The sequence below is a fragment of the Ahaetulla prasina genome, chromosome 2, assembly GCF_028640845.1.
Source record: "Ahaetulla prasina isolate Xishuangbanna chromosome 2, ASM2864084v1, whole genome shotgun sequence".
NCBI classification, from domain to species: Eukaryota; Metazoa; Chordata; class Lepidosauria; order Squamata; family Colubridae; genus Ahaetulla; species Ahaetulla prasina.
In genome coordinates this window covers 82,326,199-82,339,057 of record NC_080540.1, presented here as the reverse complement: position 1 = coordinate 82,339,057, position 12,859 = coordinate 82,326,199, and the positions used below count along the sequence as shown (strand labels likewise).

Genomic DNA, 12,859 nt, shown 5'->3' with positions numbered 1-12,859 from the left:
CTGGACTGGAAATGAAACTAGAAAATATTTTGTAGGGTATCCAAAGTGAGGAACTAAACAAACCACCTACAAAGCTTTACTGGATCAGATGACAGCAGCCTAGTCGAGTGTTCTTTTCCCAAAATCACCACTATAACAAGACCAGAAACTGGACATGATGCCACAGGACTTTCTTGCTCTGGTTCCTAGATACCTATTATAGGAGCAAGCAATATATAGCTCTAAGGATCAGCATTCATTGGTTGCATTATCTTCATCGTTTGGGGAGAGGAAAACCTCCCAGGCCTTTCTAAACCAATCTTAGCCTTTCTGGAAGAGGAAGTTCTAGATAGAGTCAGATGATATTCTTCCAGAGTTTACCCAAAGTTGTGTATTCTGCACAAATCTTAAGGGATAAAAGGATGAACAATTGTCCCTAATAATGCATTTAACATAGGGCTGCAAAGTAGGCAGATGACAGATATGATTGGGTCTGAGGAGTAATCTTTAGCGTTTTCTTTACTTTTCATCTTTTATTTGCTACACTGCAATTTTCATGTGTTGACAGACAAACGGCAGACAAGATTGTTGTCACTTTTTTCAATTATGGTGAAAGAGGTTAGGTGTGTTTTGTAAACCAAGTCAAGGATTAAGCAAAACACAGCAGTTTGGCAACCTGTGCGAACCAAGTGAGTTATGTGTTATAAGATTATAACTGGCATCTTCAAGGTCAGTTTAAATCACCAAAATAGTGCACAAAAGGATTCTTGAGAACCAATAGTAGGAATGCTAAGTAATGCATGAAACTGGAGGTAGAGAATAGCATTCCTTTGATTGGGGCGTCGCCATTCACAAGGGAACTTAGATCTCTACTATTTTGATATGGATGTAGAAGGATGGTATACGTTTAACTCTGCAATTATTCTAATTTTTATATTCCAATTCTATCTCAGATGCCTTGGTTGGAGTTGTGGAAGCCAGAGATGCTGATCAAACACAAATTCACAACCGTATTTCATTCTACATCAATAGCAGCACAGGCTCAAACAACTTTCTGATTCGCTCCCGCGCCCAGGGATCTGGCTGGTATCAGGGCATGTTGTCTCTAGACCCAGAAATTGTTCTTGACTATGACCAAATGCAGGAGAAGTTCTTCAATCTCATTCTTCGGGCTGAAAATTCAGACTTAGGGGAAACAATGGAAGCTGCCATTGCCATGGTGAAGGTGTATGTGCTAGATGTCAACGATGAGTCCCCAACCATTGTACCATTTCCACCAGAAAACATTCACATTACAGAGAATGAAAAACTACATACGTTAGTAGCTGAGCTGGAGGCTACTGATAAGGACACCAACCACTCATTAGTATTCCAGGAGTTGGCTGTTGCATGTTTCAACAGTACAGGCAGTGTAGGCAATATATGTCAGCACTGGTTCCACCTAGTAGCCAATGGATCACTTTTTGTGAATAGTTCAGGTATAGACTATGAACTGTGCACCCGAGTGGAAATCACACTGCGTGTTAAGGATGAGTTCACTGCAGTAGGAAATCCCTACAGTAGAAATGGTAAGGTACCTGTATGAACACTTGCTTTCACACTTTTTTTTAATCCTGTGAGATGTATCCTTCTTTATCCTTTATCCTTCCTTTATCTGTCCTACTTTTCCTTTCTATTAGATTTTTTATTAATTCTACAGGAATCATGTAGTTGTTTATAATAATCATATTCACTTGAGCTGTCTTCATCAATACCTTCCATAACCCTCGCCTGCTGGCTTCCAGATGTACTAACCATGTTATGTAGGGATAATGTTGGAGAAGGTTGTCACGGGTGGTTTTGGTATTATTGAATGGAGGGAAGATTTGGCCATTGCTTCAGTGCCTGCCAAAGAAGAAAGGAAACAAGTGGCAAAATGTATCACAGACATGTTTCTCTATCTCAGCGTCTTGCCACTGTCGTATTTGTGTCTTAGAAAGCTGGCTGCAAAAAAGTATAACCACAGATTATCTGCTCCTAACAACTTCATAGCTGGAGGAATATCAGCATTGACACTGTTATATAAATGAGGGAGCAACACCTGCTATTGATGGGAAATGGCACTAGTTCTACTTGAACAGGGTTATGGCTCCAATGTGCAGGTTCTAGGAAGACATGCAGAGCTGTTTTCATATCAAGGGCTAGAACTTGTCTATTTGTGGCTTTTTTTTTTTTTTTTGCAGAGACTCTGGTCATCTTAATTGGTGATGCAAATGACAACGCACCCCAGTTTTATCCTGTCAATGACACCTTTGGTAAGAGCAGAGTTGTAGGACAGTTGCAACAATGGTATGCCTCACTGCTCCCCTAATAGATAGGTGGTAGTGTGCTTTAAGGATTCCCTTAATCCCGTTCAAACAGAAATTTCTGCTAGGCTTAGTTGCAGGGGCATCCATCTCTATCCTAGCTGATTGCAGTTCTCATAAAGCAGGGGTGTCAAACTGACAGCATCATGGCGGCATCACGTGACGTAACCCAACTTTCCCGCCCCTTCACTAAAACAGGCGTGGGCATGGCCAGCGCGTGACACATCTGGCCTGCGGGCCGCGAGTTTGACAGCCCTGTCGTAAAGCTGCTTTCATCACTTCACATCACTTCCTTCCATGTATGCGTTCCTCTTTATGTTAGCCAGTCATGAGGGGAACATTCAGCTTTCTAGCTAGGGCAGAGAAACGCCATATTGACAGCCAGCCAATGGGCATTGATAGAGCTTGGGAGTAGATGACAACAGCTCCATTATAATGTGATTTTTGTAATGAGCCTTACAGCAGAGCAAGACCCATTGCCTTTTGCTGTTTGGATTTACTGATCTGTATCTGGTATTTCTTTGCAGTAATAATCCCAGAAATCTCTCCAATTGACCTGTCTGTGGCTATGGTCAAGGTAAGATTATGAATACCTATTTAGCTGCACAGATTTCCTGGTTGCTGTTTTTTTTTAAGACACTAAACTGGACGCTCACACAAACTGTGATCATATTTCAAAGTCCATCAATATTTTTTCCCTTCCAGGCCAAGGATGCCGATTCAGGTGAAGATGGTGTGATCACATTTAGCATCTCTGAGGTAGTTTTCATCCAGGACAATGGACATGAACAGAAGTTTTCCAGCATTTTCAGAGTGGCAAAAACAATGGAGAAGGATTTCTCTGTGGGAAACATCCAGTATGTAATTTGGAGTTTTCTTCGCTTGAAAGCTTTAAAAATGTTGCCTTGTGGTTGTGCTCACATTAAATAAATGCAGGGCATGCATACTAACAACCCCACTCTTGACTTCCTTGTATTGATCAATAGGATATTGAGGATATTTAACATAACATAATAACAGAGTTGGAAGGGACCTTGGAGGTCTTCTAGTCCAACCCCCTGTCGAGGCAGGAAACCCTACACCATTTCAGACAAATGGTTATCCAACATTTTCTTAAAAATTTCCAGTGTTGGTGCACATATTTGGATAGGTATGTTTAATAGACTTCTTTAACCCAAGGGAATTTGCATGACAAGAAGATATAGGGAAGAGCTGGCTTTTGCACCAATAGATTGGTGCAATGCTTTATTTCCACACACAGAGTAGTGGCCAAAATTGTGGAAAAGTGTATTTTCTAAAACTAGCTAATAATACCATCTCGATCAGCTGGGAACAGGCAGTTAAACTAGCAAACAGGTTTTCATACAGATCAAGTTTATTTCAGGTATCCTCAAAAACATAGACTTACAATCATGGTGAGTCATGGTGAGATTCATCAGTATATTTCATAATCTGTCGCTTTCCTAGTGTAAAATGACGGTAGATCTGTCCCCCTGTTCAGAAAGCATGCTTCTCTCCTCCGTGGCAATTCATAATGGCCGGGGCTTTGTTCTACACCCTGGCATAGAGCCTCAGTGGCCAATCAGACACACAGATGTGGTCACATGTCATGTACTACATTTCCCATAATGCAATCTGCCTACATCTCCCACAATGCAATCTCTTAAGGAGGCAGCTCTTAATTCTTAAAGTAACTTAATTTACTACCTGAACAGCACAAGTAGTGCCATAAAATTATATACCAATGGAAAGATAATTTAATCAACAATGTAATGCAATAATTTTTATGAAGGATTTGCTATTAGAATAGCAGTTACAGTATAAAGAAGAAAAGTGAAACACGTAGAAAAAACGAGATACACAAAAATTATCACCATGTTAGTTAATACTTAGTTGGGTAACTTTTAGCATGAATTATAGCCTTACAACGTCTCCCCATGGAGTGAACCAAGGCTTTTAGTTCTTCAGCTGTTATAATGTGAAACCAAGATTGAATGATTGCTTCTATTAACTGGGTTTATTGCTGGGTCGCTTCTGACTAACAAGTTTCTTTTGTCGGCTTCATAGATTTTGAATTGGGTTAAGGTCTGGGTTATTCCCAGGCCATTCCAGCAGTGGAATATGATTATCTTGAAACGCCAAAAAAAGTGGTGTTATTAGCCATCAAACCTCAAAAATACATTTTTCCCAAAAGGTTTCCACAATTTTGGCCACTACTATACTTTGAACATGTACATGGGGCTTATTGGGGATCTCTACTGGGTAGGGAGAAGGAGAGATTTGCTTGCTGGTACATTTAGAAGTAGCTAAATAGGAGCAGAACTTTGGATAATCACGAAGCTATTTAAGGTTCAATGTTTTCAGTGGGGTTGCTGATCCTGGGTTTCATACAACAACTTCAGTTTGGTGCTCTCCAGATGTAGATGGATGACAGCTCCTGAGGGGAGATGATTAGGAGAGGCTGTCATGCATGCTGAGTGACCATCTGGATATAGTTAGCAGAACACACCAAACCCAGATTAGAAAATTGCAATCACTGTGTTCACATGGAATGCTTTTGCTCAAATAATAAAACAGATTTTGGTTTAATAGTATAGTGTAGCTCATATAGCATAGATCAATATCAGCTGGATTCTCATATCACACTGGAAAGCATTTTACGCAATTTCATTTTACTTTTACCATTTTCTGAAAAATAAACTTCTAAATTATTGAAATGTTATCAGCAGGATCTGGTGGATCAGTTGGATCTTTGGCAACATCCAGCTTTTTTCTGATGGTACGATAAAAGATTCCAATTTAGCAAATGCTTCATTTGGTTTTCTGTTGAACTATTCTGAAACTTGAAATAGAAGCATGAAAGTTACCAATGCAGAAATATTTCAAGATGGAAGTGGGACTGGGCAAGGCTACTTCAGGGTAGTGCCGAGTTTGATCAAGAACAAGCCTCTCTAATGCTGCAACACCTTCTATTCCTACAGAATAGCAAGCAACCTTAACAGCATGTTGGAAGGCCGATATCAGGTGAAAGTGGAAGCCAAAGACAATGGAACTCAAGCCCTAAGCAATTTCACATCACTGGATGTAAGTTTGTTTTTTTTTCCTGACCAAATTCCCTCAATAGAATTTTCATAATCTCTGATCTTGAGAACAACCATTTCTCTCTTTCTCCAGATCTTCAGTGTGGCTAAGACTTACCGTATAAAACTGAAATTTGATATCACTTTAGAGGAACTGCAGGATAATTCAAATAACATCAAAAGGTATGGCACCCTCTCATCTCTCACTGTCTAAATATGGTGCTTCTGTCCATCTTGTTATGCAGAACAAGGCAAAATACAATATTGGTTTACAAAATAAAGTAGAAAGAAAGCAGTGCGGTATGTGGATGTGGACTCTTGTGGGCACTGACTCCATAAGTGAAGAAAGTGCCATTTAGCTTTGGCAAAGCCATTCTTGAAACATATGCTACAGTCACATATCACACTATACCAGATTTGCTTAACTCTGGTTTACTGAAGGCACTACAATTTACTAAATTCCTTCTAATGTGCTAAGCTAGAGAAATCACATAGGGGGTCTCACACAACATGTTGAGGCAAAGTCAGACAAGGCACATTATGCCTTAGTGCACTGTATGAAGAAGAGCACCCAAACATAGGGCCTCTGGTGGCTCAGACTGCTAAGACAGTCTGTTATTAACAGCAGCTGCTTGCAATTACTGCAGGTTCAAGTCCCACCAGGCCCAAGGTTGACTCAGCCTTCCATCCTTTATAAGGTAGGTAAAATGAGGACCCAGATTGTTGGGGGCAATAAGTTGACTTTGTATATAATATACAAATGGATGAAGACTATTGCTTAACAGAGTGTAAGCCGCCCTGAATCTTCGGAGAAGGGCAGGATATAAATGCAAATTTTAAAAAATGCAATAAAAGCAAATAATTGCTGCTGGGATTGTATCAATTTCAGGGCCCTAAGATGTTAAAATATTTGACTAGGATAGAATAGCAGGCACTTTGTACATTCAGGATTCTAGAGGTTTCTTGGTTAGAGTTAATGTCTTATGAATCTCTTGAGATGTTTTCTAAACAGAGCTGCTAAAGATGGCTGGCCCATTTCCCCCCCCAACATATTTTCCCCAGTCCCATACCTCCATATTTAAAATGTGGTTTTGAATTATGGCTCTCTAATGACATGAGTGTCTCATGCTTACTTACTGGTGCAGGGTAGACCATACTCCAGAGAGAATTGGAATATACAATGAAATGTCACTAAGTAATTTTACAATTTGCGAACATTAACCGGGTTCCCTGCAGTGCAATGGTATGGGCTGTTCCAGCAGGGAACGCTGATGAGACCTGTGGTTTTTTTATGTTGCTTTCAGAATTCTGTGCAACGCAACTGGAACAACAGTCTACGTAATAGCAATCTATACAGACGATTCATCAACCTCCAAATCCGAAAGGTGATTTGAACAGAGGGAAGCTATGGTAACAAGGAAGTAACTGAGGTTAAAAAGCATATATAACGGTTGGTGAGGAAAAAGGAGACGCGTGTCGAAATATTGGGGGTATATTTTGCTACAGCAACTAGCACAGGCATACTCAGTGGAATGTTATGGTGTTTGTAGAACTTACAAAAATGGAAGGAGATTCCAGCATGAAGTTAGCATCTGTGTGAGCAGTGTAGTTAGTCATTTTTTTACAAATGATCAGGCTGCCTTTATAACACTGATTTATTTATTTATTTATTTATTTATTTATTTATTTATCAATCAATCAATCAATCAATCATATATAAAATAACAGGTAAAAGTATAAACCCAATAATTTGTATACATGAAAAGAGTAAGAAAAAAAGGAATATTAGGACAGGGACGGTAGGCAAGCGGGTGCACTTATGCATCTTAGGATGCTTCTTCCTTTTTTTTTCCCCCCTAAGGTGATTGGAAAGCTAGCCATTCCTTTGAGATAGCTCTTGGATTGGTGACATGGTTCTATGAAGGCGGTGCTGGTACTGTCCCTTTAGTCCATCTATCTTACATGCCTTTTTATCTTCTGTAGGGCCCTGGAGAAGACTGCAATGGATGCCTATTTTGTTTACAAGAATGGCACGGCTCTGACTGGTGATCATGTGCTCACGTAAGGGTCACATTGTTCTCAGTCCAATAGGGAAGGAATAGAGGTCAAATAAAAATCCCATTTGGGTTAGCCTGTTCAGCTGTTAGTGTGACAACGTTGGAAAAGGAAGTGGTCAAATTAACAAGAAAAGGTGGGGATCTTTAAATGATGCTAACCTTATCCCTCACTCCCATCTCCAATAATTTAAGCTAAGAATCACCTCACACTTCCTAACCCATATTTTAGAATTAGTGCTTCTCTCCCCATGAAATTTCAGCCTGGGCAAAACATCTAAAAGTAACAGTGTATATGGAGCTAATATGAAAGTCTAATGGAAAACATAGGAAAAATAAGGCAGAGGAAGGCTGAGCTTCAAGAAGCAATTGCTGGTGGATAGTTCAGCATAATCACACAAACACACACACACACACACACACACAGAGTGTGTGTGTGGCACTAAGTGAGAAGTTGGAAACAGACTTTTTGTTCATTTTTGAAAAAATCAACTCATGCTTAATTATATTGTACAGTAGTTGCAAATACCAAACAGCTCTTGGGAAACACTTCCTAATCATCTTCAAAATATGTTTTCTCCAGGCTCATTCGAAGAAACCCGGAACAGTTGAAGCAACTGATCAATCTTGGCTTGTCGGTCATTGTGAGAGTTCTTATCTTTCTAATTTAATGCCTCCAAATTCAGATGAGTTGAATTTGAAAACAAAACAGAAAAGTAGGAATGAAAGTAGCAAGATGTATGACTAGGGAGGACAATAACTTTGTGCCAGAAGTGAGCAAAACGGCTAAGAGAGAAGCTGTATAGGGGAAGCCAAAGTTTCATCTGGAGAAATAGGCATCTAGCAATGGGACATATGCAACTTCAGGCTACAGTTTTTGCATTCCCTTCTTATTAGCCACACTGGGTGGCAGTGATAGAATTGTAATCCCAAAGGTTTGGAGGGCAGCTAGGATGGAGAAGTTCTGTCTCCAAAAAGTCCGCCTCAAATCAAAACTAGGCACCTAACGGCTCCTTGGGTGCATGAGTGCAATTTGATTTGACACCATTATGGAAGAAACCCTTTTCTGTGATTTCTGCCCCCCCCCACTTCCCAGCATAACCTTTAGCGTTAGCCTATGTAATACAGATCGGTTCCCCCCAAATTAGCATTTTCCTGATGTTTAGACTATAGCTTCTATGATGCCCAACCAATATGATTCTGCTGATTGTAGACAATGTGATTTGCAATTTGATATGGGGAGCATCAGGATGGGGAAAGCTAGAATGGATTCTGTAACGAGTGAGCTATTATAACCAGTGATGGGATTCAGCCAGTTCGCACCACTTCGGGAGAACCGGTTGTTAACTTTCTGAACAGTTTGGCAAACTGGTTGTTAGAAGAAATCATTAGAGCAGAGAACCGGTTGTAAAATTTTAAATTTTTTAAATTATCGGCCGTTTAGTAATAGTTCATTTTAAATTCTTTTAATTGTATATATTCTGTATTTTATTTTGGCTGTACACCGCCCTGAGTCCTTCGGGAGAAGGGCGGTATAAAAATTTAATAAAATAAAATTTAATAAAATAAAAAATAAAAATAAAATAAAATAAATTACTTGAATCCCACCACTGATTATAACACATTTGTATGTCCTCAGGGTCCTGCGGATGTGAAAGAACCTGAGAAAGAGATGGAGTTGTTTGGTGTTATCATAGGGTTGGCAGCAGCTGTCTTCATCCTCCTCCTCCTCTTGACTGGGACAATAATTGGCATGAGGAAAAGGTACAACATCAGCTCAATTTTCCAATGTTTTTTCTTCTTCTTCAATTCCTGAGCAGAATCTGGGTGAATTCATTGCGCCCAGAATTTTCCCTATGGCTGCAAGCTCTAAACCAGGGGTGTCCAAACTTGGTCCCTTTAAGACTTTTGGACTTCAACTCCCAGAGTCCCTCAGCCAGCAAAGCTGGCTGAGGAACTCTGGGAGTTGAAGTCCAAAAGTCTTAAAGGGACCAAGTTTGGACACCCCTGCTCTAAACCCTTTTGCCCTACCATTTTGGCTCCACATCTGTAAAAGCCAGGGCAGCAACCTCCCTCGGATGGTCTATTCTTCTACTATTAAGGATTCCCTTCAACCCACATGTCAACTTGGTACAAATAAACTTACTTTCTTTTTGCAGTTATACAAGGAAGTTGAAGGCACTCAAAGCTTTGAACGTGGCTTCAAATTTCTCAGCCAGTGGAGTGCAGCAAGGACCTGCCATTCCTGGAACCAATAAGTACAACACAGAAGGGTATGTGGGCATAGGGAATGGTTTGCTGCATTTAGAGAGAAGCAGGTATAGCTTGTGACAGAAGCCCTGAGTTGTAGAGGGATGTGTTTCTTGGTTGTGTTAGATTGGGTTGGGTTGGGTTGCCTGCATTTTAAATTTTTTGTAGGGTTTGTTATTAGTTTTATTCTATTTTATTTTTGTTTGCTACACAGAATAAGTCATTGATATAGGTAGCCATATAAATTAGATGGAGAGAGAGAGGGAGAGGGAGGGGGAGAGAGAGATGATAAATTGATGTAGGTAGAGGAAACGCAAGTAAGAAGTTTAAGATCCCACCTCCTGAAAACTATCTAATCCTTTACATTGCTAATTTTCAATTATAAAACTCTCTGTTGGGCAGATCCTATGCTGAATTTGAAGATGCTGAAAATATACAGCATTTTCAAGTGAACAAAAAGCTGAATGTGATTAAAATTGGAGACCTTGGAAATTATGGCAGGGTTGTATTGTACTGTTGAAACACTATAGAAGTGCCCAAGTTGCTTGTTGCTTGGTTGGAAGGTAATCCACATTGTGGAGAATTAAAGTTTTAGTATCTTTGCATGCTACCTTGGCAGTTTCAATGGATTGTGTACAATTAGTGTCATACACAAGAGTAGCTGTAAGACAAGTTTGCTGCCAAATGCTGTGTTATGGCATTCTCTGCTGGGCATAGGATTGGATACGTAAGACATTCACGTATAAAACATTCTTCTGCAGGGCTAATCCTGTGCTTGGTTTCTCCTTGGATCCTTCTATGAGCCTTGGCTTTGAGGAAAATGCCAGTTCTGAAGTGGCCAGGTAGTATGGTGAATTTAATATTTAATTAATCATCTTTGCAAATACAGAATGTGATTATGCTAATGTGACCGCTTTACTCAAAGCTTTATCTCCTACAGTTCCTGAAATCTCTTTGAAAACCCCCAGCCCCACCCCATATTACTCTTGTCATGGTATCGAATTTCCCACATGTGCTAAAAGTTAGAAACCACAGGGGTCTCCAAAACTAGTGGAGGCAATAATGGGGTTATGGAGACTTGCAGTCAGAGATGATAAAGAGTTCCTAGGACAGTCAAGTTGCTTTTTGTATTTCAGCCTGAACTCTCTGGATGAAAACATGGTTGATGCTGCCCACGACTTATTTCCTGCTAAACTGAAAGTAAGACACCTATCACATTTTTTGCATATTGAATATTTTTGGGTAAGGTATCCTTTCTTTCAAGTAAATATATTACTTGCTTTACTAAGTTAACCTCTTCTATCTATAAGGGATTTTTTTTTAAGTAGTAGTTATTTTCACATATGGAAAGTATTAAAACCGAGTTGCATTATCTTTACATTCCTGGGTGATAAGTCAAATCCTGCTTTCACCTTCTGCTTGATTTGCGATTAACACATACAATGACAAATTGGAAATTATCTGCTGTCCTATCCTTTATTTATGAAAGCTTTTTCTGTTTCGGGCAGAATCTCTGCCCTCTTAACTAAAACCTTAAGGACTGATAAGCTGGATTCACACTTTGTGGTTAAGTTATAGATCACTGAGCAAACTTTAATGGCTTGGTTCATAACGTATCATGAACAAAAGTTTACAAATCACAACTTTTTGATTTCTCTAACTTACAAAGTCAGCACTACTGGAACAAAGTTTGTGGGTTATCCCAATTTTTTCATGAAGATCATGAATCAGTAAGGATGTAGCTATATCTGTACACCCACTCTGGTTCACCCCCCACTGATAACCTGATCTTCATGAAGAATTTGTGCTGCTCAGTTTTATATCACTTCTGTTGTTAGGCCTTTCCAGTCTCTACAAGGAATGGCATGAGAAGTAAGCCTGCCATATGTTCACACAATCACAGTCATAGTCTACATTGTGCTTGGCTGTTTACAAAGATGCCAGATGGCCAAGTATATATTTGAAAACAGGATGGAAAGACCCCCATTCATCGGCACTGTGCTCTAGAAGCGTAGTGTTTTGGATCAACCCCTGCTCAAAGAGAATACTTTTCACATACTTAACAACCTCCCCCAACTTGGGACCCTACAGGTGGGCTGGGAATACAAATTCCAGAATTTGTCACTAGTATAGACAAAGGCTACGGATTCTGGGAGATACACTCTCAGTCCATTTGGAGAGTGCCATGTTGTGATACAACAGAAGCAGCAGCTTCAACAATTGTATATTCCCCTTTTTCTACTATAGATCTGCAGTTAGAAGTATCTTCCAGCTCCTATATGTAAGGATGTGAGCTGGTGGGTAAACTGTAGGTTTAGCCTAGGATATGGTGTTTATATTGTGTGACGATCCAACTATCGTTATCCATCACTTGTAACCCACAGAAACAATAATTCTTAAATATGATTTTACTATTTTCAGCTGGACAAAGCAGATGCTCAGCGGGAAATAAACAATTGTGAAGAGCCCTTGAAAGCTGCTTTAGACAGCCATAGGAAGTACAAGCCACTGCAGCAAGGGAACGTCAAGCAGGCACCTCTAGACTCTTCCTTAAGTACTACAGAAATATGACTGTGCCCATTTCCTTCTGGCAAAACAATGTCCTGAATGTACAGCAGCTGTGATCTGAAGATGCTGAAATACTAATGAAAATTATAAAACATTGGGATATTGCCTACTCTGTGGCCTGAATTAACTCAAGGTCTGCACCTTAAACTGCACCACATCTGCTCTAAACCAGAAGCAAAGGCAGACTGAACAAGATCATGGAACCGAAGAACTGGAAGAAGCTTCTTGGGCCATTAGGTCCAGCATACTGTGGGCTTAGGAATCCAGCTGAAAGATACATACATGTGGCTACTACACAAAATTGTTAGGGTATTCAGTAAAACAAAATGCTTCAATGGAGACAAGGCAGGGAATAAAAGTGTAAGTATGAAGATAGTGGTAATGATAGGATTGAAAATATCAAACTTAGTTACTGGTCAGTAAGAGTTCTGATCCTGTTTTAATGGGGTATGACAGAATGACTTTGGGCCAGTGAAGCATGAGCTTGTCCATGTAGTCAGTAGAAGTCACAGCTAACTTATGGACACTATTAGTCTCTGGGTAGACACCTTCACTATCCAGGCTCTTCTCATCCCATCTCACC

General features: G+C 39.9%; 1 protein-coding gene across 1 annotated transcript in view; it reads left to right on the top strand.

The window, feature by feature from the left end:
- Positions 1 to 12,859, top strand: part of CDHR2 (cadherin related family member 2) — an 87,422-nt gene extending 74,563 nt beyond the window's left edge. The window contains exons 22-35 of the mRNA XM_058167849.1: positions 933 to 1,547; positions 2,202 to 2,273; positions 2,852 to 2,901; positions 3,030 to 3,181; positions 5,306 to 5,408; positions 5,499 to 5,587; positions 6,709 to 6,789; positions 7,388 to 7,465; positions 8,042 to 8,102; positions 9,098 to 9,222; positions 9,618 to 9,731; positions 10,470 to 10,550; positions 10,845 to 10,908; positions 12,130 to 12,859. Coding sequence (XP_058023832.1) covers positions 933 to 1,547; positions 2,202 to 2,273; positions 2,852 to 2,901; positions 3,030 to 3,181; positions 5,306 to 5,408; positions 5,499 to 5,587; positions 6,709 to 6,789; positions 7,388 to 7,465; positions 8,042 to 8,102; positions 9,098 to 9,222; positions 9,618 to 9,731; positions 10,470 to 10,550; positions 10,845 to 10,908; positions 12,130 to 12,279 — 1,835 coding nt within the window. The 3' untranslated portion in view covers positions 12,280 to 12,859. The remainder of the gene's footprint in view (positions 1 to 932; positions 1,548 to 2,201; positions 2,274 to 2,851; positions 2,902 to 3,029; positions 3,182 to 5,305; positions 5,409 to 5,498; positions 5,588 to 6,708; positions 6,790 to 7,387; positions 7,466 to 8,041; positions 8,103 to 9,097; positions 9,223 to 9,617; positions 9,732 to 10,469; positions 10,551 to 10,844; positions 10,909 to 12,129) is intronic.